The 24,595-nt window shown below is 41.3% G+C and overlaps 2 protein-coding genes across 7 annotated transcripts in view; one reads left to right on the top strand and one right to left on the bottom strand.

The window, feature by feature from the left end:
- Positions 1 to 14,940, bottom strand: part of SSH2 (slingshot protein phosphatase 2) — a 104,755-nt gene extending 89,815 nt beyond the window's left edge. Inside the window, exon 1 of one of the 2 annotated variants that reach the window (XM_049801691.1) lies at positions 14,734 to 14,940. In XM_049801691.1, the coding sequence (XP_049657648.1) occupies positions 14,734 to 14,796 (63 nt within the window). In that variant the 5' untranslated portion in view covers positions 14,797 to 14,940. The remainder of the gene's footprint in view (positions 1 to 14,733) is intronic. The other variant, XM_049801690.1, reaches the window with a different exon arrangement.
- EFCAB5 (EF-hand calcium binding domain 5) overlaps positions 14,670 to 24,595 on the top strand; it is a 43,618-nt gene continuing 33,692 nt past the window's right edge. For 3 of the 5 annotated variants that reach the window (XM_049801685.1, XM_049801681.1, XM_049801686.1), the window contains exons 1-4: positions 14,670 to 14,764; positions 20,139 to 20,224; positions 20,331 to 20,503; positions 23,486 to 24,061. In XM_049801685.1, coding sequence (XP_049657642.1) covers positions 23,496 to 24,061 — 566 coding nt within the window. In that variant the 5' untranslated portion in view covers positions 14,670 to 14,764; positions 20,139 to 20,224; positions 20,331 to 20,503; positions 23,486 to 23,495. Of the gene's footprint in view, positions 14,765 to 15,611; positions 15,707 to 20,138; positions 20,225 to 20,330; positions 20,638 to 23,485; positions 24,062 to 24,595 lie in introns of all 5 variants that reach the window. The other 2 variants (XM_049801684.1, XM_049801682.1) reach the window with 2 other exon arrangements.

Below are 24,595 nucleotides of genomic sequence, written 5' to 3'. Positions count from 1 at the left end.
TGACTAGTCACTCTGCTTTGGATGGCAGGTCAAGCTGAAGACGAACCACTATCCAGACTCCTGGGAAAGGACATAGTTATGTTTTTATGCAGCCATTTAAACAAGTCAAGAGAGCCATAAGAAAATTAAACAATTTTTATGAGTGGCTTTAGAGGGATGGCTTAGCAACTGAATCCCAAACTCTTATTCCCTATAGCTTATTGGGAGGGGTGCAGGGAGAAGAAAAGCAAAGAAACCGGCAAATATTGGAGCAAATTAGTGGCAATTAGAGATGCGCTCTGCCAAGCCCTGCTCCCAACATACAGTGGGAACACAGCATCCTATCAAAAGGATCTTACGATTATAACATTGATATGTAGAATCACAGCAGCTAAAATTGGAATGAAGTCCCATCTTTCAAACAGTATGTACAGGTGACCATGTAAACCAATTAGCTAATATTTTGCTAAATCAGTGTATTGAATATCACCCGATGAGCTCATTTTTGGAGCCAGTTCAATGCCTCACTTCTAGGACTGATGTCAGTGTCACATGCTTGGAGAGGCTCAGTCTGCAGCTGGATATTTTAAAGCCTTCTATTAGGAGTACAGAAAAGTCAGCGGATTTCAACAGCATCAACTAATGAATTTGTGTTTTATCATAACAATTTAGTCACCAGACCCAGCTGTCAATATCTCTGTGAGAATATCAGGCCATTTCAGACAGTTTCCCCCTCCCTCCGCTTTAAGCCACTAGATGGAAACTGAAGAATGTAGCAACTAGGTTGTTTCAACAGAGAAAGTTGTTTCAACAGAAAAGGAAATCAACAGAAAGACAAGGAAACAGGAAACTCTCACTGATTCTGACTGGCTCATGATAAAATGATTAACCATTGAGGGACACTAAACTCAGCAGTTGTAAAAATACATAAACAAACAAACAATAGCAGGGCAAAAGGTGTTGAGCATCAGTAGCACAAATGCTTCAAGTGGTAACATTCAACCCTACCATCAAATCCCACTCACTCACAGTCCAACTGTGAAGCCATCTTTTATTCTGACTTAATACAGAGATGTCACTGAAGTTCAGTGGCAAGTGTTCATGCAGTATCGGTGAAGTCTCCCGCACTTTGATGCCCACTGCTTGCACTTTGTACCAACAAGTAGGAATAGATTTGCATTACACAAATAAGCAGTGTCTTCATTGTGCAACTGCATGCGACTTTTTCGGAGAAAAACAATGCTCAAATACAAGGAGTGTTGTGTGCATCAGGCTACAGAGTGGGTGGTAGTGATGTTGTCAGAAAGCACTCAGCACTGCTTACCTCCACGCCCATTGACTTCAGTAGAAGGCTACATACGAAAAGTCTCTGAAGATGAAGTTGAAGTGTTCCCTAACCCGTGGCGCTGTCCATACACTATACTTAAGAAAGAGACAAAACAAAAACACCACAGAAGTGAAGCAGCATGAAATTGTAGCTTTTTTCTTGTTTTTTTTAAAGACTCTTGCAGTCCCCATTCCAGTTAAGGAATCAGACTGTACACCCATCAGTTCTGAGCAAGCCCTTCACCACACTGCCTGAGCCTTTTACATCTCTAGAATGTAGGATGAGAACAATGGTAATTTACTGCATGCTTACATTGCTCCCAGAAGACCTTGGATGAAGATGCCTTAAACCTTCATGTTCTGCTCAACCGTTAAATTGTTCAGTGAGACTAGCTAGTTTAGGCAGGGACTGTATGAAAACACACAGCCCTCATATATAGCACAGGGCAGGGCCCATTTTAAAGATCCCGGGAGCTTCTCTCAAAGAAGTCCACAAGCTCTGCATCTGTTTCAAGAGCAATTCAGTTCACCCTCATGCAGGCTCCAAGTTTCATTTGTAATAGTTTTAAGAACAGGACAGTCAAAGGCAAGAAGCCTAAACTGCCATGGACATGAAGCCCGATATACAGGATTGCCAGAGCAGTGAGCAGCTCAAGATACCTCCAGAGGAGGTGGCAGACAGACCAGGCACTTGAACTTCAGTGTGTGACAGACACCCTGCTTGCACTGTGTGAACCTACAGGTGGAGAAATACGTTTGGTGTACAGACTGCAGCTGGGGTCGGAGAAGGTTATTATAACTGAGACAAACTACCTCACAGTATTACTAGTGGTTAACTCCCAGAGGCTTATGACGTATTTTCAGACTGTAGTTTTTATGCTGGGCATTCAGTCAAAGAAGGAAGATTCTAAAGGAAATAAGATCCTTACATGTACAAGTTCTTATTTAGCTGCTTGTGTTCAGTAAGACATTCCCTCTAATTTTAAGATGCTTATAAATTCAGTGTACCTCAAAGGTTTGAAGTGAGCAGAATGCACCCTTAATTCCGAACTATCCCATTTTCAGCCAGAACTCCTCTATACAGAGCTCCATTTTTTCAGAGGTTTGAAGCTATTTGGCAGTTGTATACAGCCTGAACCAGCCTGCACATTTTTTTTCTCTCTTTTTTTTTTTTAATTTTAGACTTAATGTAGCATGTACTCTCAGAAAGGTTTACAATGCAGTCTTTTGTAGTTAACTTGCTCCAAGCTGGGCCACTGCCAGGTTGTTATCAATGACATTTTAAAGCAGATGAATGAAGTTCTTATTATGGTGACAAGCAGAATTGTGATATGGCACATGCATACACTGGAAGAAGAGAGCTTGCTATTAGTTTGTCAGGTTAATAAATAAATAGTGATTTCATGAATAAAAGCCTTTTATTAGGAAACAAAAGAACAAAATTAATATTTATAAAGCTTTAGTCATTTAGAGCACCCTTTAAAATAAGATTATTCCATTTCAGTCAGAGCCACCATCACAGACTAGAGATTCTTCAACACAGCTTACCCTCCTAATTCTCTTACCATAGCAGTGCAACACAGCAAACAAAGCTCTGCCTTCTGAACTGGTTCAGGCCAGGCTCAGGCCTGTTCCACCACTCCTTCATGAGCAAGATACTCAGTTTTAGGCTGACAATATTGAAGGCCCATGACAGCAAACATTTCTGTTGTCTTCAGGACTGCAGCTAGAGGCTGCACCTGTTGGAAGAGCTGTTGGTTCCTTATCACAGCAGGGAGTTCTCACGTTTTACACAGTGTGCTTCCACACCACACAGAGGTACTGAAACCAAGCCAAGCCAAGAAGAGTGACGCTATGCATTAGCAAAACTGACTGCTATCAGAAGTCAGCTGGCAAATCGCTTCCCATCCTCTGCCCCCTGAAAAGATTCTTCCCTAATACCCTGTTGGTATCTCTCAACCACTCCAGGGTTCTTCAGTATTTCCCACGGTGAACTTCAGCATGTGTAAAGAAATGTTCACCATCAAAGCAAAGTTTAAAAAGAGTGAAGTATGTCCAGGATGTCCTACTTCATAGCAAGCAAATTAAATTCTGACAAATACAGATTGCTTCTCACCTGAAGCTATCTTTGTACATACTCCCTTTGGCTCAAGGCATTCTGTGCTCGTCTGTTCTAAAACTAAACTTGCAAGCTAAGTAGTTTTGTTTTGGGTTTTGTTTTGGGGGGTTTGTTTGTAGGAGGGGGGCATTGTTTAGTGTGGGGTTTGTTATGTTTGTTTTCTAATTTTATTTTTTTTTTTAAATGAGACACATCTCAAGTTTAGAATCAAGATGCAAGCAATTACTGAAGTTTAAAAATTTATTTTGGCTCATGCCGCCACCTCCCCGAATACTAAAAAGATTTAAAACTCTTCCCTTCTCCTCAAGGGAAAGTCAAGTTTGAACTTCCTCGCTCCTAAGAGAGCCAAATAGTTATTTTGGGGCAGTTTCTATCTCAGCCATCTACAGTCAATGGTAACAGATCTAAGTTAAATAGAGCTTCCTCCAGACAAGAGCAGTTTCTGGTGTATGTGTAAAAAGAGAAAAATTCCACTTCAAAGACCAGAAGTGTAGGTTGCAGAAGCCTGTGGCACAGTTGTTATCTTTGCAGCATGAAGCACAAGTTGAGATCAGGGATCTGTAAAGTATGTGAAAAATATTCATTTCACCCACTGAGACTATGCAAACTCTATTCCAGTCATACTATAAACGTTAACTGATAATGCCTCCTTTGCCTTAAAGTTTATGTAACTATGCCCAACTTTTGGGAAAGCATCTGAAAGTATGCTATGTTCATACTGTTTTGCCCTGATAATCTCTTTTATTTAAGAATCAGGAGCAGAGCAGAAGCTGCACAGAAGGACAATTCACCCCCAGCACATCACTGAGGCAGTCACCCCCAGCCACCTCACAGCAAAGTGCTGAGGGACACAGCGGCAGGCCAACACAAAAAGCAAGAGATAACATATTAATATTTGATTTCCATGTGCAACTGTACTGGCAAGTTTATGCAATATTAGACTTGACCCACAGTACAGGGATAGCTGCTGTCTGGAGATTCATTTAAGTGTTGAAATTCAGGCTTACACATTCTATGAACTGCTGCGCAACCAAAATACTACCAAGAAGGAAGAAATGCCACAAAGAGCAAAATAGCCTAAGTTGTCCTGTTTCACTTCGCTTTTTGAAGTCACAAGCTTGCTACCCCACATAAGCACAACTCAGCTGAAAACAAAAACAGAGGAAACTCCCAGTACTGAAACTCACTAGATGTTACATAAGAAAAACATTTGTTCAGAAAGTGAGTTAGGTCTTTGTCAACTATTCTGCAATTTTAAAAGGCTAAGGAGAAGGCTGTCATTTCGAGGTTTACACTTCACCCAGGAAGACAATATAATATGGCAGCTAGTTAACTGTTTCATAACCACATTTTGAAGCACCGTATTTAAATACAGTGGTTACAGCATCATCTGAAGAACAGGCCCAGAGCTGTTTGTCTTTAAACTATTTTAAACTCTTGAGGACAACCGTGGAAAGGAAAACAAACAAAAAAACGACAACAACAAAAAAACAAAGAACAACAAAAAAAGAATCAATTCTTATTCCAGAAACACCTTTATCTTGTCACCTAGTATTTCCTCTTGCAACTAGGTTTAGCTCCTGTCTGTAGGTCAGAGCGCTGAGTCACTTTCCTGCTTGCCCCACAGCTACTTATGAGCTAAATTTTCAGTGTGACACCCTGTTTCCTACAGAAGATGCTCCAGAAGTCAGGACTACTGCAAAGAAACAGCAGACTCAAAAGGATGCCTGCTACCATACAAGAAGTGGGCCATCTCACAGACAACTGCTGACTACTCTGCTCCTAAGCATCGACATTCACATACAGAAGAAGGTCTGTATTTTTAATGACAGTTCGCTAAGGACTGGCCCTTTCCTGGCTGAGCAAGACCTTGCAAATTTCTTTCAGACAGAGGGATAGCAGCCCAGAGGTTTTCCACATGCAAGTGAAGGTTAAGGGCTTTTGTTTTTAAATGCCTGGACCGTGGCACTTGGGACTCTTAAGCATTCAGTAGCTTCAGAGATTCGTGGGAAACTCCAACTTCAGATGGATTCAGCCAAAGGGTTGGTCCTGCATCACGCACAAGACTCAGACTACCTCTAACTACCAACAAAGCTCTCCTTTGGAAAGCAAAGCATTTTACACATGCAAGGCATATGCCCTATCCCTCCCTCCCATCATCATGCTAAAAGGTATAGAGATGAAAAGCCTAGTGTTTTGTTTTGTTTTTTCTTAAGAATCCTAGTATACACATTTCTCAGATGTTAGCCATTGAAGCTAAACCAAGCTAGTTCAACAAGTCTTAAAAGTTCTTGCTTCAATTTTAAATGTAGTAATTCTGTTCATCAAAACAGAAGGGACATGGTAGCAGCCAGGAAGAGTAATAGGACAACCACAGTTCCCTGTGACAGGACCAGCTTTCCACATTAAAATCCACTTTTCAGATATTTAATCCAGTTACAAGTTGAAGACTTGCTCAGCAGTTTTTGCCTTTTTGCCAAGGAGGCCTCAAGACCTAACAAATGAATGCAGTATCCCTCAACAAAACCCTTCCAGTGCCATTCTTTCCCAACTACTTCCTATTGCTTCCCATCTGTTCTAAGAGGGAAAACAAACTCTTGGATTTGGAACCTGCTCCAAATTCCCTTTGGGACATCCTCACTCACACCACAGCAAAGTCAGTCACAGGCAAACTAACAGAAGCAGCCTGCAGATTGTCTCTTAAGGAGAGACTTGCTACAGCAAGTGTGTTAAAGCTTACCAGATAGAGAAAATATGTGACTCAATGGACCCACGGTACACAGGAGTCAGGTTTTGGTCTTCTGCCGTACAGAAGCCTTCTGCTTTATCTCACCTCGGACTTGTTTGTGGCTCACCTCACCGGGGTGTGGGCAAGGGGTAAGCTGTGCAACAGGGAGCCTGGCATCACAAGTCTCAGACCCGCACAACTCCCAAGATGACGTCTCTGGAATTTACTTCCCAGAGATCTCCTGCACTGCTCTACTTGCAAAGCAGTGGAAAGCTCAAGCATCCAAGCCACCTCCTGAGCTCTGGTATGATTTGTGATAAAACAGTTCTTTCAAAATAGGTCAGATGAAATATTCTGATGTCTTTGATTACTTCAATGCAAGAAGTTTAGGCTGTGGCCTTAAGTTCCCCACTAGTTTTACCTTGAAACAGCCTACACTGATGCAGTAACTTCATTATTTCTGTGAAGCCTCAGCTGAGGAGTTCCTCAGGAAAAGGAGGACTAGCATACCCAAAAGCAGCAAGCACCCACAAGCAAAACCCATTCCAGTGAGTGCCACAGGCATTTCATTTACCAAGGCCATAAGAAGTTCACGTCACAGGGTATTTGCCAAGAGTTTCACGATTGCTGGCATACACAGTAAGGGTGCGTCTCACCATGGAAGCAACAAGCTGTTTAACTGTGTGACTCATCTTACAGCAACGTTTTATGCCTTCTGAGAGGAGATCAGCCTGCAATGAGCAACATTGATAAGATGCATATTCAGAGCAATTCTATTTGGGCAAAAAGCTATTGACACATTCAAAACTGCACATACAGAAGCCCACCCAAATGCCAACTAAAACACACGAATACACACACACACACTCTGCAATATTATACTATTGCAATAAGACATTTTGCAGATGACTGACAGCAATCTAATCAATTTATACAGCCCAACTCAGAAATGCAAAAATGGTTTTTAGCCCTCATAATTTTTTATCCCTTTAAACAGAGCACTCTGGAGGAACAGCTTCCAGTCAAAAGGTAAGAAACCCTGCCTGCCTTGTTTAAATCGCTGACTACTTCCAGTAGGTATCACCTGTTTCTTTCTCTTGCTTCCAAGATCCCCCCCCAACCTTTACACAAAAGATACGAGCTTCACTGTCACTACCTAACAAACAAATTAAAAGGATGCTCAGGCAAATCAATGGAACAGAGAGGAGACTCCTCTTAAATTCACAGGCTGAACTATAAACAACCTGAAGACTTGGAATAGGCAGTTGACAAGCCTAGTGTTCTCATGTTGCAAGGCCAGTTTATATAAAAGAAGTATAAGTCACAGAAAACCAGCACCTTAGTACATACTTCTTGCTAATGGCACCAGCAAGAGTCAGATATGAAGACAGTAAAAGCTTCATGTCAGTTGAACTCTAAAAGGGCAAGAGCATTTCTGAAGTCTTCCCGTCCAGTACATTCTTGCAAGGACAACAAGAGTTTCCAGAGTACAGATGTTCCTGAGAGCCAGTCTGCAAGACAGCCTTCTTGCCTCAGCAGAGTGAAGTTGCACTGTGGTACTATGAGGATGTGGTTTGTTGTAACTGAAGAATGAAACCTTGAGCTGCAGGCTGTGATGAGGGAACAGCTACATTGAGCTAAGCTGCCCAAGGGCTATTTTCTTTTTTTTTTTTTTTTTTTTCTCATTTCCCAAGACAGAATAGTTGCAGCTATAGATCCTTCAGGATTTTTTTTTCCCAGTAACTGGAAATGCTCAGGCATTACCCCTGCACAACAGCAGCCCTCTTACACTAAAATACTTCCAGCAGACTGCTTTTTCAATGGCAGTCTCCACCCAAAATAGCATTCTCCACTTAAGTGAATGTGTCACTGACTCTCAGAGTAACTGTACATATTACATTACCCTGCCCTTTTCAACCTTCTTTCATTGCTTAAACAGCAAGAATCAATATTGGTCAGATAATGACTTATTATAGTATCACAGGCTATTTGCATTTTCAAATTACAAGCTCCTTTTCAAAACACAAGAATTTACGTACCCCTGGAACTCAAGAGGTGACAACTACAATGTATATTTCACTCAGTTTGTTTCAACCTAACTTCATATTTTGAAAGATGCAACTGTGCTGTACAATTGTTTTATCTAAAATGCCACAAATGGCATCATATTCAGTGGAATAATAAAAAGGTGAAATAAGTACACAGACAAAATCTCCCTCTTAACCTAAAAATGGCTATTTTTAGGTCAACACTGACAAAGTACTACAAGAAGCTTGGCTTCCCCGATGAAAAGCAGGCTTCAGCTTCTAGGCCAGCTACCATAGCTTCTTTCGCCTGGACTTCGCTGGTCAAGACACAAATACTCCAAAACTGACAACTTGTAAAGCAATGCCCCAGTAAAAAAAAAAAAAAAAAGGGGGGGGGGAAGGATATGGGAGAAGTAGCTGCCAGCTTTGCAAAGAAACCTTAGAATGAGCAATCTAATGTAAAGCACAATATGAAAGAGGTATTTTATATTCAGTACTTCCTTAGCTCAATAAGCACAATAACAAATAGCACAGCATATTAGACCTGATAGTCAAAGTAAGTCGAAGCCAGGTCCAAATTTACACTCCTCATAAATCAGATCAAAAAAAGCCAGCAAAAAGTAAACCACTCCACTATACAAACCAAACCTAACCATCATCAGTGTGGGCTGTAAGGTACAAATCCTCAGAAAAACTATAAACATACCTGGGAAATGCAAATAAAGGGTTGGCTGTTTCAGGAAGAAGTAAAAAAAAATAAAATAAAATCAAGCTGTCATTGAGATATCCTACAAAAGGACAGTTAGATCCCTTAAAAAAAAAAAAAAAAAAAAAAAAGAAAAAAAAAAAGAGAAAAAACCAGACTCTTGTACTCTGCAAGTTTTAAGAATGTTTCTATATGATCCTCAGTGAGGTTCCAATTCAACTGTCATCATCCTCCTTCTCAGCTCCAAATACTGTTCTCAACCTAAAAAAGGACCTTGCATGTCATGCAGATCTCTGTAAGAACCTGGCATGTGTATATACAATAGACAACAGATCTTCAAAGAAGGATTGGTCTTTTGTCACCAAGCAGCTTCAGCTTAACCATCAAGCTGCTCTAGGAAGAGGAGAGTCTTACCACATATGAATACATTTACACATACAAAAATTCTCTGCAAAGGAAGAGCCTGGTCTTGTACAGCTGGATAGAAACCTTCATCTTTTAACAATACAGCATCACACCCAACAAGAGGTAGTAGAGGCCTCTTGTTTTCCTTGCAGAGGTTTCAACAGAAGTTTGAAAGATAGGGAGGAAGTTACAAATCACCTAACTAAAACAGTTTTATCTCCCAAACAGTGACAGCTGGCAACACAGGAAATTGAGGTGTCTGTAAGGCACTATGAGAAGTTTGCCTAAAGCAGGAGTCAGCACATTCTTCTGGTCCACTGCCTCTGAAAACTTCAGTTTTCAGAATGAGCTATGGCTACACCTGAAAAACATCAGTTGAGGAAAACCAGCAAACAACAGATGATAGCATCTTTAAGTATCAGGCATTTCTGTCTACTAAATATTTCATAAGAAGCTTCTGTTCTTGCTCCGTTGTAGTCCCCTCCAAAAATCAACACTCCACAACCCTATACAAGCAGCAGCTATCAGGATCTTAACTATCTAAAAAAAAAAAAAGAAAAAAAAAAGGAAAGAGAAGTTCTACATGAGATAGACTGGACTTATCAATGATTAAGTAAACTCACAATTACCACATTGTTTAATAGCAATTGCAGGATCAGGGGTAGAGAAATGCTATATTTAGCTTCCCCATAAATAAGTGGGAAAATATTTCCTGTATGCTCCACAAGCAAGGAGCTCTCAAGCAAAACATGACAGAAACTCCCAAACACATTTGCAGGACTTTGCTTCCTGCTCAAGCTGTTCTCCTGGGATTAAGGAGGGGAAGTCAAATGGCTTAGGTTTTCATTTGCTTTAAACTTTTTTTTTTTTTTTTTTTAAACTGTGCATTTTATAACAATATATGCAGCGTATCCTCTCTTTCTGGGTCAATCGCTCCCTTCCAATAAAAGCATATTGTCTCCCTGAGGGTAGGGAAGACAAGTGAACTGCGAGAGCACTCAGGGCCAGATTGCCTGCCCAGCTTCTTCACTTCTCAGGAAAGAGATGTAATAGACAAAGGAAAAACAGCCCTTAAAAGAAATTACAGATTTTCATTTTTTTTTTTAAGAACTGTGCATAAAAAATAATTTAAAAGGACAAGTTTCAATAGATTATTTCCTAATATAGATAATTATCAAAAGTCTTTTGGAAAGCTACAAAGAGTATTAGAGCAGTTTTCCACTGCTCCCATCATCATGATGACACAGATTCAATGCTAGCCTTATGACTGAAGTTACCCAACAACTTCCAGTGCCTTAGATAACAAGGCTCACAAAGGATTTTGAGTCAGGCACCTTTTACTAGCTTTTCTCTGCTTTAGCTAGAATTCTTTCTTGCAGCTTGTTTCTAGACCTGACAATGTGGCTGCTGTGCCCGTACTTTTGCTACAGAGCAAGCAATAGAGATATGCCATGTTTGTCAGATAGCGTAAGACATCTGCAGCTTAACACCAACAGGAGATTGAGAGACATTCCATGGCTTAGAGATATAAGCAGCAAAACTAACTTAAAACTTCTATGTAAACAAGGACAGTATGAACAACTGCCTCGAACAACAATGCATGCACACTAACAGCCAAGCAAAATAACTTACTCCTTTTTAAAATGTTATATTTTGGTTAACAACAGTGAGCAACTTTTTTTTTTTTTTTTAATTTAAACTCCAAAAGCAAAGGATATAGCAAACTAAATTCATACAGATTTCTTTCTGTTCGCTATCTTACAGTTGTCAAGAAAGAACCCAAAGAAAATACACTTTCATTTTTTTCCACCAAAATGAAGATGCTAAAAAGGAAGGATAGGAAAGCCCTACCACTTGACAAGCTACTGTCCTGCAAGACAGGAAATATGGCATAGATATTGGGTCAAAGAATCTGGGGTATAGATAGAAGAAGCAACAGGCTAGATTTTTTAAATTGCCCTAGCAGCGCTGTGACTGCACGTCTGAGTAGCACTTGTGAACACTGTGGTTTTATTTCACTGCTTTTGTTCATGATGGGACTACTGTGCCTGCCTGCTATAATGCAGATGCATACTTCCAGGGCCCTTCCCTCACTTTGACACAAGTCCTCCTCCTCCCAAAGCAACCTTCTTTGAGGGATGGGAGAGAGAACACCTGCCCCTTTCATCTCCCCCCAAACACACAAAGGAGACAGGGGGAAGCAAAGAAAAAAAAGAAAAAAAAAAGAAATCTTATTTTGTGTTATAAGATGAACAAAGGCCTTGACCAGCACCAAGTAGCCCCTCTGGGGCTCATGGTATCTTTACACTTTAGTACAGTCCTGCCTTCTACCATTTTCTGCCTAACGTGGCACATCAGAAGACAACTGTTCTGCTGTATAGAAGTGGAGACTGCAGTCTTATTTCTCAGAAGTGGCTGCATAACCAAAGGCCAAACCAAACAGATAGCATAAGTCTGGACAGACAATTAAGGGAATTTTACAAGTCACCGAGCGACCAGAGGGCTGTGAATATATAATCAACACTTTGCATGAACTACCCTGAAATGAATGCTCATGAGATGCTCCATGGCAATGAGAACAAGATAAAAACCTATAAATAAAAGCCATCCAATTTCAGAGTGATTCAGATCAGCTATTCCCCTGAATCCATAAGAGCCAATTATAACTGTTTATAGGGCATACTTAATGCAAAAATTCAGTTTGAGGACATCAATTTCACCCTTTCTCCTTGTCTGAGAAGTTTATCTCTGAAGCAAAGAGACATCGAGCAATTTAAAAGAGAATCCATTTCTGTCCTCAAAATTCTTAGTGACCTGGAAACAGAATTAGACATAGCCATATGCTTGCACACCGACATGCTTCTTCCTTGCCCAGAAGCTGGAACAGCAAAGTTCCAGCAGTTACCAGATAATCTTTGTTCAGAAACAGCAGTTTCACAAAGCAAGTTAGACCCTTATACTACTCATAAAAATTATTCAGCAAGATGAGCTTTCTTTTAAAGAGGTAACTTGGAGATAGAGCTACCAGTCCGTATAGAAGGAAGCTACCATCAGTTTGTAACAGATTCTTTCAACCAGTTTCACTTAAAACTGAAAGAATCAAGTCCTCCTGCTGAAGTCAACATGGATCCATGAGAACGGCCAGTGTGGAAGGCTCACAGGACCAAAGCCTTCCTAAGGACTAAAACGGTGACTGTGCTGTTGACAAGCCCTTAGCAGCTTAGGAAGGAACATCATCTGAAATGATACCAAAAGTTTTCATTAAGAAATGACAACTTTGTGACAGAAAAAGAACACACACAAGCTCAACAAAATTCTGACAGAAGGAAAGAGAAACAACCAACCCAAGCTATCCAACAAGAGGCCAAAAGGGCAGTCAAAACCCTAAAGTGTGGTTAGGAAGTTATAACAGGAAATGCAGAAGTACTCAAACAATAGCAGTTAAGGGCAGAATGTAACGAACATCATTTCCACTTTAGACTGCAAAAAAAGTCTGAGAAAGTAGAAGTAATTATGAGAACCAAAACCAGGGCAGGAAAACAGTTACACGCTTACTTTAGCATAGGGCACCAAGGATTTACAAAGACCACTGGTACAGAATACACCTCCGTACTATGAGATTGAAGAAAGAGAACATAAAGAAATATACTGAAAGCTGCATTCTCTGGATTTATCAGGCTCTGGAGGGAGTTGTTTATATATTTAAAAACTAAGTAGTGTTCACAAATCAGTACAGTTTCAATTTAATTTAATTGGTTGGGAAACAGCCTGGCTGTTCCAAAAAGAAAAGCCTTACAGAATACAACTGATTGTTCATATATATATTAAATATTTAACAAAGGAAGGGGTTATGTATCCAATTGAGAGAAAGAAGTAAGATGCCAAGAAAGACCTACCTATTCTCACAAGATGGCTTAAATGCAAGAAATGTATGAGAAAAGGAATAGTGCAAAGGGTAAAGAAGTCAAAAGGGGGAAGCAACCTCTGAAGCAACACATTAATATTTATAGCAGAGAAATATAAGCAAAATTAATCTGTGTTGCTAAATAAACATACCTTAGGAGAGACATGGGAATGAAAGAGGAGAGGGGAGGGAAAGAAAAAAAAAAAAAAAAAAAAAAAAAAAAAAGGTGTTCTGACAGCTAAAATGCTGTCAGGGCAGGCAGGACCTGTCAAGTAACTGGTCTAGTTTCAGAAGAGGTTACCTAATGCAGCAAGAAATATTTTCAGAGTAGTTGGCTTTTTCATCCCCCCCCATGACAGAAGCAACTGGGATTTCAACGCTTCCTCCCCAGAACATCTGCAAACCAGACATAACACCAGTGTGACAACGCAAGAGATTTTTTAAGGAAAAAAGCTAACTGAGAACTAAGCATACAGAAAGTGCAAGCAAGCTCAGTTTGCATTCTCATCCTTAGTTTTATTAGAAACAAGACACATAATCGGTAGGTAGCAGTTTAAGGGGTTAACATGCAAGATTTTACAATACAGAAGTACTAAAACAACAGCCTGTCCCAAGTTTAAAGAGCATGGAAAGCAAGAAGTCTTTAGCGCTGACTGCCTCACTTCCTGATTCAGGGCAGCAATGAGAACATCTGCTCATTCTGCACAGCTCACCCAGAGATTTGAAATCTGACCTTTCTGTATCTGTCTTGGGCTTGACACAGCCTCTTGAAGATTATGTGCAACATTCAAAAAAAGGAAAAAAAAATTTTAAAAAACCCCAAAAATTCTTAGCTCTTCGCCAAGGAAGGACCACGTACTGGAGATACCCAGAGGGTACTGTCAGATTAAATCATTTTACAACAGCAGTAGCCCGAACAATGTCAGTTTGCTTCCACGCACGCTTCCCGCCTCTCTCCCACCGCATACAATGAAAACAAAATTAAACCAGCCTGCTTTATTTAGACAGCTCCGCGCTACAGATGGGGCAGCAGCACCTTTACACAGGGGCTCAGCATCGGGGCTGGCTCTGCCCAGGACCCTGCGGGAACCACTCGGGCTGAGGTGCCCCAGAGTCCCTTCAGCAGTCTGAAGGCTGGGAGCGCTGAGCCCCACCGGCTTCCCCCCTCACACCCCCCCCCCAAACCCGGGCCTGCCGAGGGGCACCCAGGACCCCCGCCTCTCCCCTCGCTTGTCACCAGGCCACAGCGACGCGAGGGCCCCCCAGGGCTGTCTGACCCCGTTTTCACGGACCGAAGGCAGCGGCGGCGGCCGCCCACCTCAGCGGCCCCGGCCCGCCCGCCGCTGCCCACACGGACCTGTCAGGGCCCGGCGACCGGCGGGAAGGAGGGCGGGGGGGGGGGGGGGGGGGGGGGAATGTGTGTGGGGGTTAAGCGAGCGGTCTGGCGCGCGCATGCGCACCGCCGCGCGCCGGACCCTAACGGCCACCAACCGCCGCGCTCCCCTCAGCGCCGGGCGGGCGCCTGACGGTCGGACTCACCGAGGCGCAGGGGCTGGAGGTGGCGCTGGGGGTAGGCGAGCGCTGCACCGTGACCAGAGCCATCGAGGCGCGGCGGAGGCCCCCTCCGTCCGGCCGAGCGCGGTTGGGGGGGGGCCTTACTCCATAGCGAGTACCGGCGGCGGGAGGGCGGGGAGGGAAGCGGAGGTGGCGCGGCGCCGGCCGCAGGGGGCAGCAGCTCCACACGCGCCAACGGCCTCTCACCGACTGAGGCGCGCTGGGGCTGGGCCGGCCGGGCACAATAAGGCGCCAGGGCGCATGCGCCACCTGTCAGCGCGGCGCCGCCCCCGGGCCGCCGCGGAGGGTTAACCCCTGCCGCGCCGCCTGGCTGCCGAGGTACAGCCCGGCCCCTGCGAGGCCGGCTGGCAGCGCCCACGACTCATGGGCCTGGCTTGTGTGTGTGTGTGTGTGTGTGTGTGTGTGTGAGGAGGGGGGGTGTCTCGTCATTCCCTCGGCGGCCTCTCAGCCCGAGAGATGAGTTTTACTTATGTGTGCCAGCTTGGCTGCCGCCACGCAGAATGTCCATCCTGGCAGGGTGCTCTGGTGTGCGAAAGTGACGGGTTTTTTGGAATCCCATCCTGCTGGGAGCCGTAACTGTATGGCACCGTACTCGGTGAGCCTTGGCCTTAATGCTCACGTACTGTCACTTTTACTTGGGTTAGGGGGCAATAGTAACTCTTTCTGCAATGAAAACAGCATATAACACCTATTTATACACCAATGCGCAAGCCCAAACACTAAAAAACTATATGTATACATGGTGTTTAAAGCATTCAGACATCCCCGGAATGCAATACTGCTTGACGGTTTGGGTTCTGAGACAAAGGGCCAAATACTATTAAGCTTCGTTTATTTTGCAGTTTCAGCCTGGTGCTACCAAATCTGTGGGAATTTTGACAAGGAGGTAATTAGGATCGAGAAATGTCTTGGGCATCTAACGACAACACTACGTACGGTAAACAGAAGCCAGTCTAAGTATTAAACAGAGCAAACTCTTCTTTGTCAAGAATGTGTATTAACCCATTGATTCCTTTTGAGCACTTAGTCCATATTGCTTTCATCTGTCGGTCAGACTGACAGGACTGTACGAGACTCTTTTGCCCCTGTAGATCTAAGCACCAGAGGAGCCATGGGGCAGCTCTTCAGGCTATTCCCCAGGGTGCTGCAGGCAAAATAATTAGCAGGGAGGCTCTGGTAGCTGGGCTTTGCTGCAATGAAGAAGTTGGGCTCGCTAATGAGGCATTTTGCCTCCTTGTGGACAAGAGAAGAGGAAGGACAGGCTCCCTAAGCGGGACTAAAATTGAGCCTACAGAGCACACTGCACAGCAAGCCAGGGTCCTGAACATGAAAGAGTCCAAAAGAGCCCCCAGTGGGATCCGAGCACATGGGGAGAATAAGCAAAACCCATAGGTAAACAAAGAGTCATTGTCCTGCGTTTTACAGCCATCATGTTGTTATTTTGAAACACAATATTTATGGGAAGTGTGCTAGCAGCGCACTCTGATTTATGGCATAGAGGTCAAGAATATGCCTTCCAGACCCCTTTAAAATTAGTATTCCCCAAGTTCTGCATATTCCACAGCCTCCCAATAAAACAGTATCTTTTTCTGAGCAGCGTCTTGTCCAGTCCTTCCCATCTATATATTAAATGCCTTATCTTCTCTATGGGCAAATCTGCAATACACATGGTTTTGGTGTATCTGTACAGTAGATGCAGACTGGCAAAGACTATTCCAAATACAGACATCCTTTTGCCCTTATAGGTAAAGCAAGCTGCAAGTTTGGGGAGAAAAAGGACTGCTCTGTGCTTGCAAGTTGCACATGCCAGATTTTTTCACACTTTCAAATGACATAGCTAGACCAGTAAGGCTGTTAGGTGTGGCTACTGAAAAAAGCTCTAGCTGAAATTTCAGCAGAACTTCTTTCCTATCAATATTTGCTACTTGTTCCAGCTATATAACTAAACTGCATAAAGTATATTTCTCAGACCATATTAGTCACCTTTTTATTTAGTTCATACCCAGTTCAGGAAAGAACAGCAGTAAAACATTAACTAAAACCGTCATGGATCAGCAATATAATGGAGCACATGGGAACCTTTTTGTTTTCAATTATTTTAAAGATTATTTAGGTTTGCTGCTATATTCATTGTAGATGCTTTTTGTTATATTTTACTCAAATATGGTATTGGTTCTCCTAACTACATTTTTCTGTCTTATTTTCTGTGAAACTGAAGAATTTCTTTGTCTCCTGGCAAAGCATTTCTTTCTTTCAGGTAAAAATGATCCTGCATCACTTTGTAGTCTCTCGGAGAAGGTTTTGGGAACGTAAGAAGCATGAACTGAACTGCTTGGCTACATATTGGTTATACAAAGCATCGTGAAGCTTAGCAGAAAGAGAGATTCTTTGTGATTACCAACCACTGTGTTGAGGTGGTAGCCAGATACAAGGCCATGCTGCTGTAAACTTTTTGTCATGATTTTCAGTGGAGGCAGGAGTCACATTTGAGGATGGGAAAGTTTTTTCTTCTCTGGCATATGACAGGAATCTTAACGCTATTCACCTTTCTCTAAAGTATAATATCTAGGTTGGTTTGTTTCACGCAAATGGATTCCTGCAACTATAGGGCTGCTTCGAGGCATGTAGCTTCTGTTCAGATTCACCTGCATTGATACAGAGGCTAGGTGGAAGACTAGAAGTTCCCAGAGTATTCTAGCAGTTCCCTCATCTGGGACTGGTGTTTCATTCTGGATTTTGAGCAACAGTCGTGCAGGGATTACTATCAAGAAATTACTATTTAAACCAGCTTCCAAAATAGACTTTTGTGTAATTTTCATATATCCTGTAGCTCTTCCGGGTATTTGAACAGCAAACACTTCTTGAAAACATTTACCCCACAAGTAAATAATGGAGTTGCTATCTACAGTTAGCTAAAGGTCCAACATATCAGTTATTAACTACAATAATCACAGATTGCAATGGTTCTCTGAGCCATTAGAAAGGTATAATTTGCATGTGCAATGTTTTTTAGCAGCAGAATTTAAATGTGGAGGAGGAAGCTATAAGGCAGATGTATTCTGATTGAAAAGAGCAATTAGAGGGCAGCCTGTGGTCACAGCATCATGGTTGGTACAAAAAAGAGACTGGAAGCCTGTGGCCTTATTCTCCTGTGCTGAAAGGACTGTGGTCAGCACCTGCAGCTTTAGCCCAATGTATCATTTAAAGGATGTGAAGCTATATATGAGCCAGTTTTGTACGCATTTCCAAAACTGACTCTTTTCTTTAATACACTGCAAACATTTCTCTGGCTAACACAACTTATTATTACTACATGTCAGGGCTCTTATTGCATAGTCTTGGCATCAGCTGCAAAAGGCAACAGAGTGCTCCCAAAATGTATCTTACACAGAAAAACAAAAAAAGATAGAAGAGGCAATTCCAGCAAAACATCTGTGATGACATACTCAGCCCATTATTTTGTCAACAGTGCAAGTATTTGATGGCATAATAAAAGGATACACTTTGCTTAGCAAAAACATTAAGGGATAACGGCCAAGTTAAATAGGGTGCGATTAAAGGTTTGCTTAACCCACGGGATTCCACTTCCAGAAAAATAAAAATAGAGCCATTTTGATCCTTCCTTCCAAGTTCTATTTCTATGCTCTTGTTTGGGGGTTAAAAAATCACTGTAAGAAAAGGGAGAGTATTTTTCTACTTTATGTTTCATACTGAAAAACATAAAGTTTTGTAAGTTAATCATAATAGCAACAGAATCCTGAATTGCAAAGGGGAAAAATCAAGCCCACCTGGGAGAAGAGATAACAGGAGTTAATCACGTGCAAACTGCTTTGAGGAAAAAAGTGCACAATCCAGTTTAAAGCTTCATTTTAAATTATACCTGTGCACTAATTTCCTGCTTCATTTTATTGACATAATTGATACTATACTTCAACACATCTTGGAAATACACTGCAATGAGCATATTTCCTTCTGATACATGTTTTTTCAAATGAATAGTGAAGAAATGATATTTTATTACAGTGTATTTTTCACATGAGAGTTGACTTATATGTGTTTTGTGGGTTTTTTGTGCTGTATTTCCTCTCTGCAAGCAAATACTGAATTCTAAAATCAAGTCAATATTGTAGTGTCTATGGCATATTACTACTACACTGGTAAGCTTGGTGTTCCAGTAGTTTAGAGAGTGTCCAGAAGAAACATTTTTTCAGAGAGACACTTAGCACAGATGGCCAAAGGTATGTACAGAAGTTACAACCATACAAATTTTTCTGAAATATGTAGAGGAGTACATAGAAGAAAATAAACATTGTCGGGTACAAACACCAGGAGTTTCTATAGTGTCCTACTTTCCAGAAGACAGTATGAAAATAAAATAAAAATTGGGGCTTTTGACTGTTCCCTAACGTACAATTGTTATTGTAATTTATGAGCAAATTTCCTCCTTGTAAAAAACCCGTACACAACATGCACAATTTGTAACTTATATGGCAGGTCTTAGGAACAAAACTAAACCTTTTTTTTTTAAGGGCAGCATAAATGTTATACTGGGTGTATGTTGTGGCTCTGGGTGCACGTCACTTAGAGCTACTTCCAGTTCCAGAGTTATACAAACTAATAATTATTTACCTTGGTGTTGTGGTTGCTGTAATAAATAACAAGTGGACAGAGAATGAAATTTTTGATTATGCAATTAAAACTCCAGAGTTCCCAGAGAACAAATGTGACTGACGGTAACTGTATCAGATTTTGGAAAAAATCTGATATTTATATTAAACCTCATCATTTCAAGTTTTGTAACAAGGTCAGCTGTCCCATAAAATGGCGAGTAATACTTTGCTAGAGGGTAGGGTACCGTGCAGCTGTTCCAATGACATATACCATAGATAAAGTCACAGTTCAGTTTTCCTGCAGGTAGGCAGTCCAAAGATCCTGCTTCTTCCAGTGCAAAATACAAAGGAAAAACAGCATTAGATAAACCTTGTTTCCTGGCAGAAATTCCCATAAATTTCTCAGCTGGAAGTCCTGCATAACACCAAGGAAATCACTGAACAGGCACCTGATTTACATTAGTATAAATGAGAGCAGAATGGCTGTCATAGATGTTTTTGGCATTTCCCTTCTGCTTTCCCTGTGTTGCATATTACTTTTCAAGAATATAGGAGAAGTTATTAAAGGTGATTCATCACATTCCTTTAGATTCAGGTTTAAAGGCAGTCTAAGAAAACGGCACTATAAACTCCCCCTTTATTAGTGCTGTACGTGCCTTTTCCTGCAAGGCTGCTTCAAAGCGACACAGTTCTTTACAAAAATAAGAGCCTGCAAATGTTTAAATTGAGTTTGTATTTAATTTCTTTTTTATCTCTCAGATTCTCACATCTGGTTAATACGGTCCTCAGTTCAGCTGGTAATGGACTCGCGACAGTTCTGGAGTTCGTGAACCTTGAATCTGAAGGTAAACCTCCTGTCGCTGGGCACCTGTGGATTCTCTCTCTGACTATTTGTGCCCTTAATGTTGTCTGTTGCTATTCATAGTCTTTTTTATTTTATTTTATTTTCAGTCATGTGATGCAATGATCTAAGTTCAGTACAGAAGAGTCTGTTGGGCTGCCAAAGCCAAAAGACAACCTACAGCAATTCCGAGTTGTGGAAGAGACATAGCAACCTTTGGGATTATTGCTTAGCAACTGCAAATACACAGAGGAGTAAAACTCACAGCCCGGCTCCACAGCAGGTCTGAGAAATCCCTAATTCACTTTAAGATTTTTAATGGTTGCGAACAGATGGGCATATATTAAACTTCTATTCATTTGCAAAGCCACTTTGAAAGCAGGACAAATGACATCTATTTTGATACCTGCTCCAAAGGTAAGAAAAACAGTTCTTCAAAGCCTCAGAAAGCGAAAGCGAAAGACTTTTTAAAATTTAATTGTATTGAAAAGAAGATCATGTATGAAAAGGGTATTGGGCTTTTTGTGATTGGTGAGACAAACATGCTTTATGAAGCACATCAGGGAAAGGCAAACCTATTTCTGAGCAATAGAGTGTCAAAGAGGTTGGACTCTTGTTTTTGAAAAGACTTTTGTAACTCAAACATCTCCAAAATATTTACTTAGACAAACTTTAGTCTTTCCTGACCCTATCCCACCCATCAAAATCCCCTAACAGAGTAACAATGAAACCATAAAAATCTTATTTATGAGCAGATTTGGGTTTTGTACAGAAAACAGAGGAATAATCTTTTTGTACCTGCAGGGATTCCAGCAAGAATATTTCTCTCGCAGAAAAGGAGCCAGGAAAGTGGCATCCTACTAAATAATGAAAAGCTTGTCTTGCCTTCAGCTTGGACAAAGGCTTACAGGAAACTTTATATCACATTTCAAATTTCCTGGGTGTTTCTAAAGCTTGTCTCTGTGCACCATGCTTACCATTATTTGGACAATCAAGCCTCCGCTTGGGAATGTCATAGGCCACAAGAGCTCTATATATTATGGGCCAAATACTCAACTAATGTAAATCAGCACTGAAGTTTATGAGCCACTGGTGTCTTATACGAACTGGAAGGTGTGTCCCTCTAATTCTCCACAAATTCCCAGTTTCAGGGTCTGATTCTAGCATTCCTTTGCTGTTTATTTTAACAGTTATTTGGTGTTTCTATGTTCTTCCATACCCTCTTCTTCTTCTTTATCTGTCCTGCTTTTGTTTGTGGAGTTAGGCGAATGCCATGGAATTGAGATAGAACAGTCGCACTTAGTTTTTGTTTTGTTTTGCTTTGTTTTATTCAGAGACATAGAGGTACTTTATAAACATTTACCAATCCTCAAAATCATCCTAACAAATGGTGGAGAGCAGTGTAGAAAATATATTCATCATTATTCAGAATCAGCCACCTCATAAAGCAGAGTGCAGTTGTCACTTTAACATTGCACAGAAACTGCAGAGCGGTTTCATAAAGGATGTTAAAAAATAATATAAGTATTTGAGACTGCAAGAACAGTTTATTTTGGCACGACAAAAGCAGCTGATTTGGAATGTGACCAGAACATTTGGTTAACACCCTGCTTTGAACCAGAAAGAGTCTGGTTTTACAGCTTATTGAAAGAAACTCACCTAAGCAAGGAACAATTTGACGGGGTTGACAGGTTTCCCTTTCTACCGTTATTAATCTGGACTCCTTTACAGCTCATGTCCTTCGGTGGCAAAACCAGCTACCATCTTAAAACCCTCTGCGTGGGTCAGGCAGGCAGCTTGATCCATAAATTCGTCTCACTCCCCATCAGGTAATCATCTTTGAAAACAAATCATAAGATGATGCCAACAAGCCCATTGAGAAAACATAGAAATGTAGTGCTGTGAAGCATCCTACCTATCCAAGCAGTATTTGGACTCAAACAATGGTTATGAACCAGAAGGTCAACATATTAGTAATTACATTTGTGTGCCAGGAGGGCTGTAGATCACATTTATGCATTTCCTGGAAGGCTGAACTCTCTTCAGAACAGCTACAAATGCTTAAAAATGAAGAGCAAAACATATCAAAAGCAATGGTATTGCTATGGATACTGAAAGGCCTTAGCGAAAAGCACTTTTAAATGAGAGCTTGGAAAGGATAGTGTGGCAGCTAGTTCAGAGTGGAGTTTCATCTTTGATTTGGAAAGATGTTAGGCTCGCTCTATTAATATCATCTTTCCCTTGCTGTTGTTTAACACTGAGCTGGGTTTTTTGCAGCATGCTGGTGATTTTTCATGCTTTGAATCAAGTAGTTAGGCAACATTCTGCTCTGTCCTGTATGTGTAAATCCCATTACAAATGCAGACAGTTATGTGTGGAGACGTACAGCAATAATATTCAAATTGTGCCTTGTGAGCAACTCAGTTTCTTCCTGACATTTCACAGAATGAACATTTTGAGAAGAAAACAGGAGAGTTTGGGAAATTGTAAAGGGAGGTATCTGCAACTCTCTGTAGGTCTGTCTTTTACAGAGTAATCTACAAGATGAAGTACTTGTGAACAGCTTAATTACAGAGTTCTTGGTATAGTTTCCCTTCCTGTAGGAGCTCTGCTGATCCATACACCTGTGTCCCCGTTACCTTAACAAAATGTCCAGAGGAAAAAATAATTGCTAAAGTTGAAATACAGTAGTCTATGGGACAAGCCTCCTCACTGTTTTTCACAGCTACAGAAAAGATGAAGCAGAAGGCGGCATGTAGAGGAATCTTGCTCCTAGGCATCTGGTATTTTCCATTACTTGCTTCCTTTGTCTCATATCCACTGGATTTCCTGGAGGCATGGAATGAAGCCTAAACAGAAATAATGATACTAGGGGTGAGAGGAATCCACTGGTTAGAACTGGGGGACAAGACTTCCGAGCACTGTTCACTGCTTGGTTTCTGAGTTTCTAAGTGACCTGGAATTAATCACTTCTCTTCTGTGTCTCAGTTTCTTCTCCTGTAAGAAAGGAACACACTTATTTAGTTGCTCTGTCTCCACGGGCTGTTGTGATACATAATTAATCTTTATAAATCATTTACTGATCTTTGAAGTAAAGGGGCTGTATTTTTTTAAGAGTACAAAGCAGCAGTAACAGAATAAAAAGGAACATAGAAAAAGAATATTAGTTAATTCCTAACAATAGACTTTCTTCCTGTGTCATCTGCTAGGACACTGCTGCATTTTTTGGCATTATATAACATGCTGCTTTTGTTCTGTGTCACAGTGATTGAAGTATGGCTGCTCAGCCAGGAGCAGCAGCCCAAACTGCAGGTCTAAAACATCCCAAACTTGGAGGTAAGAATATGGCTGCCACAGAAATGAAGAGAAACCAGGGGAATGATGAGCTGCCATGTCTTAGTAATTATGCTCTGTGGAAAGAGTGTTTTTATGAAAAAGTACAGCAGAGGTGTCTGAGTCTGCAGGAGACAAAGGTGAAGATGATTCATGCACAAAAGGCAAAAGAGGAAAAGGTAAAAAAGAGGGAACCCTGTGACTGGCTGTCCAAAGAGTGGTTCAGTGAAGAGAAAGAGTCACTAGATACACGCATCTATTTGCTTGACAAACTCCTACCTACATTAATCCCAGGAATAGAAAAACTGTTAATGGAAGTGGAAAGAAAGAATGTGCTTGCACCAGACAAAGAAACAACCAAATTTAATCCCATTTGTTTTCTTGGAGAATATCTGATGAGACATAATCCTCGGTATAGTATTTCTACAAAACCAAGCCCATACCTGAGAGGAATGAAGATGGTCACGGAGGAGCTAAAAACTGAGATGCCAGGTACAACATCAGAGAGGTGAGAGAGTTCAAAGTGTGGCTGGTCACAGACCAGAGCTGGTGTCTTGGTCTCTGTTTTACGAAAGGAATGGTGTGACTGCAAGCCTGGCTGGCAAAGTGTCAGACAAAATGAACCTTGTGGAGTACAGTGCCAGAGATGGTAGTTGTCTCTCATAAAAACTTGAGAAGCAAGACAAATGCCAGACCATGTCACACAAAATGAAACACTAGTTATTCCTGTTTAAGGCATATTCTGCCCTTCACAAGTATATAATTCCTCTTGAGACTATCTTAATTACATATGTGAAATGCAAACTGCTTTCAAACCGGTCTAGGTTAGTGACAGCAGTTCTTTAGGACAGCTGTTAGTATCAAAGCTCTATGGAATCTTCAGATAATTTCTTCTATATTCTTCCAAACGTAATAAAAATAAACCTTTTTTTCCTCCTTCAGGATGGTTTCTCTTGACCAAACCAACAATAATATCGTCCTGGCACATTGTAGAAACTTCTTCTCCTAGAATTTTTACTTAGGCTTTCCGTTCAGATTCTTG

The sequence above is a fragment of the Accipiter gentilis genome, chromosome 6, assembly GCF_929443795.1.
Source record: "Accipiter gentilis chromosome 6, bAccGen1.1, whole genome shotgun sequence".
NCBI classification, from domain to species: domain Eukaryota; kingdom Metazoa; phylum Chordata; class Aves; order Accipitriformes; family Accipitridae; genus Astur; species Astur gentilis.
The sequence above is the reverse complement of the archived record's forward strand: the minus strand, read 5'-3'. Positions and strand labels throughout refer to the sequence as shown.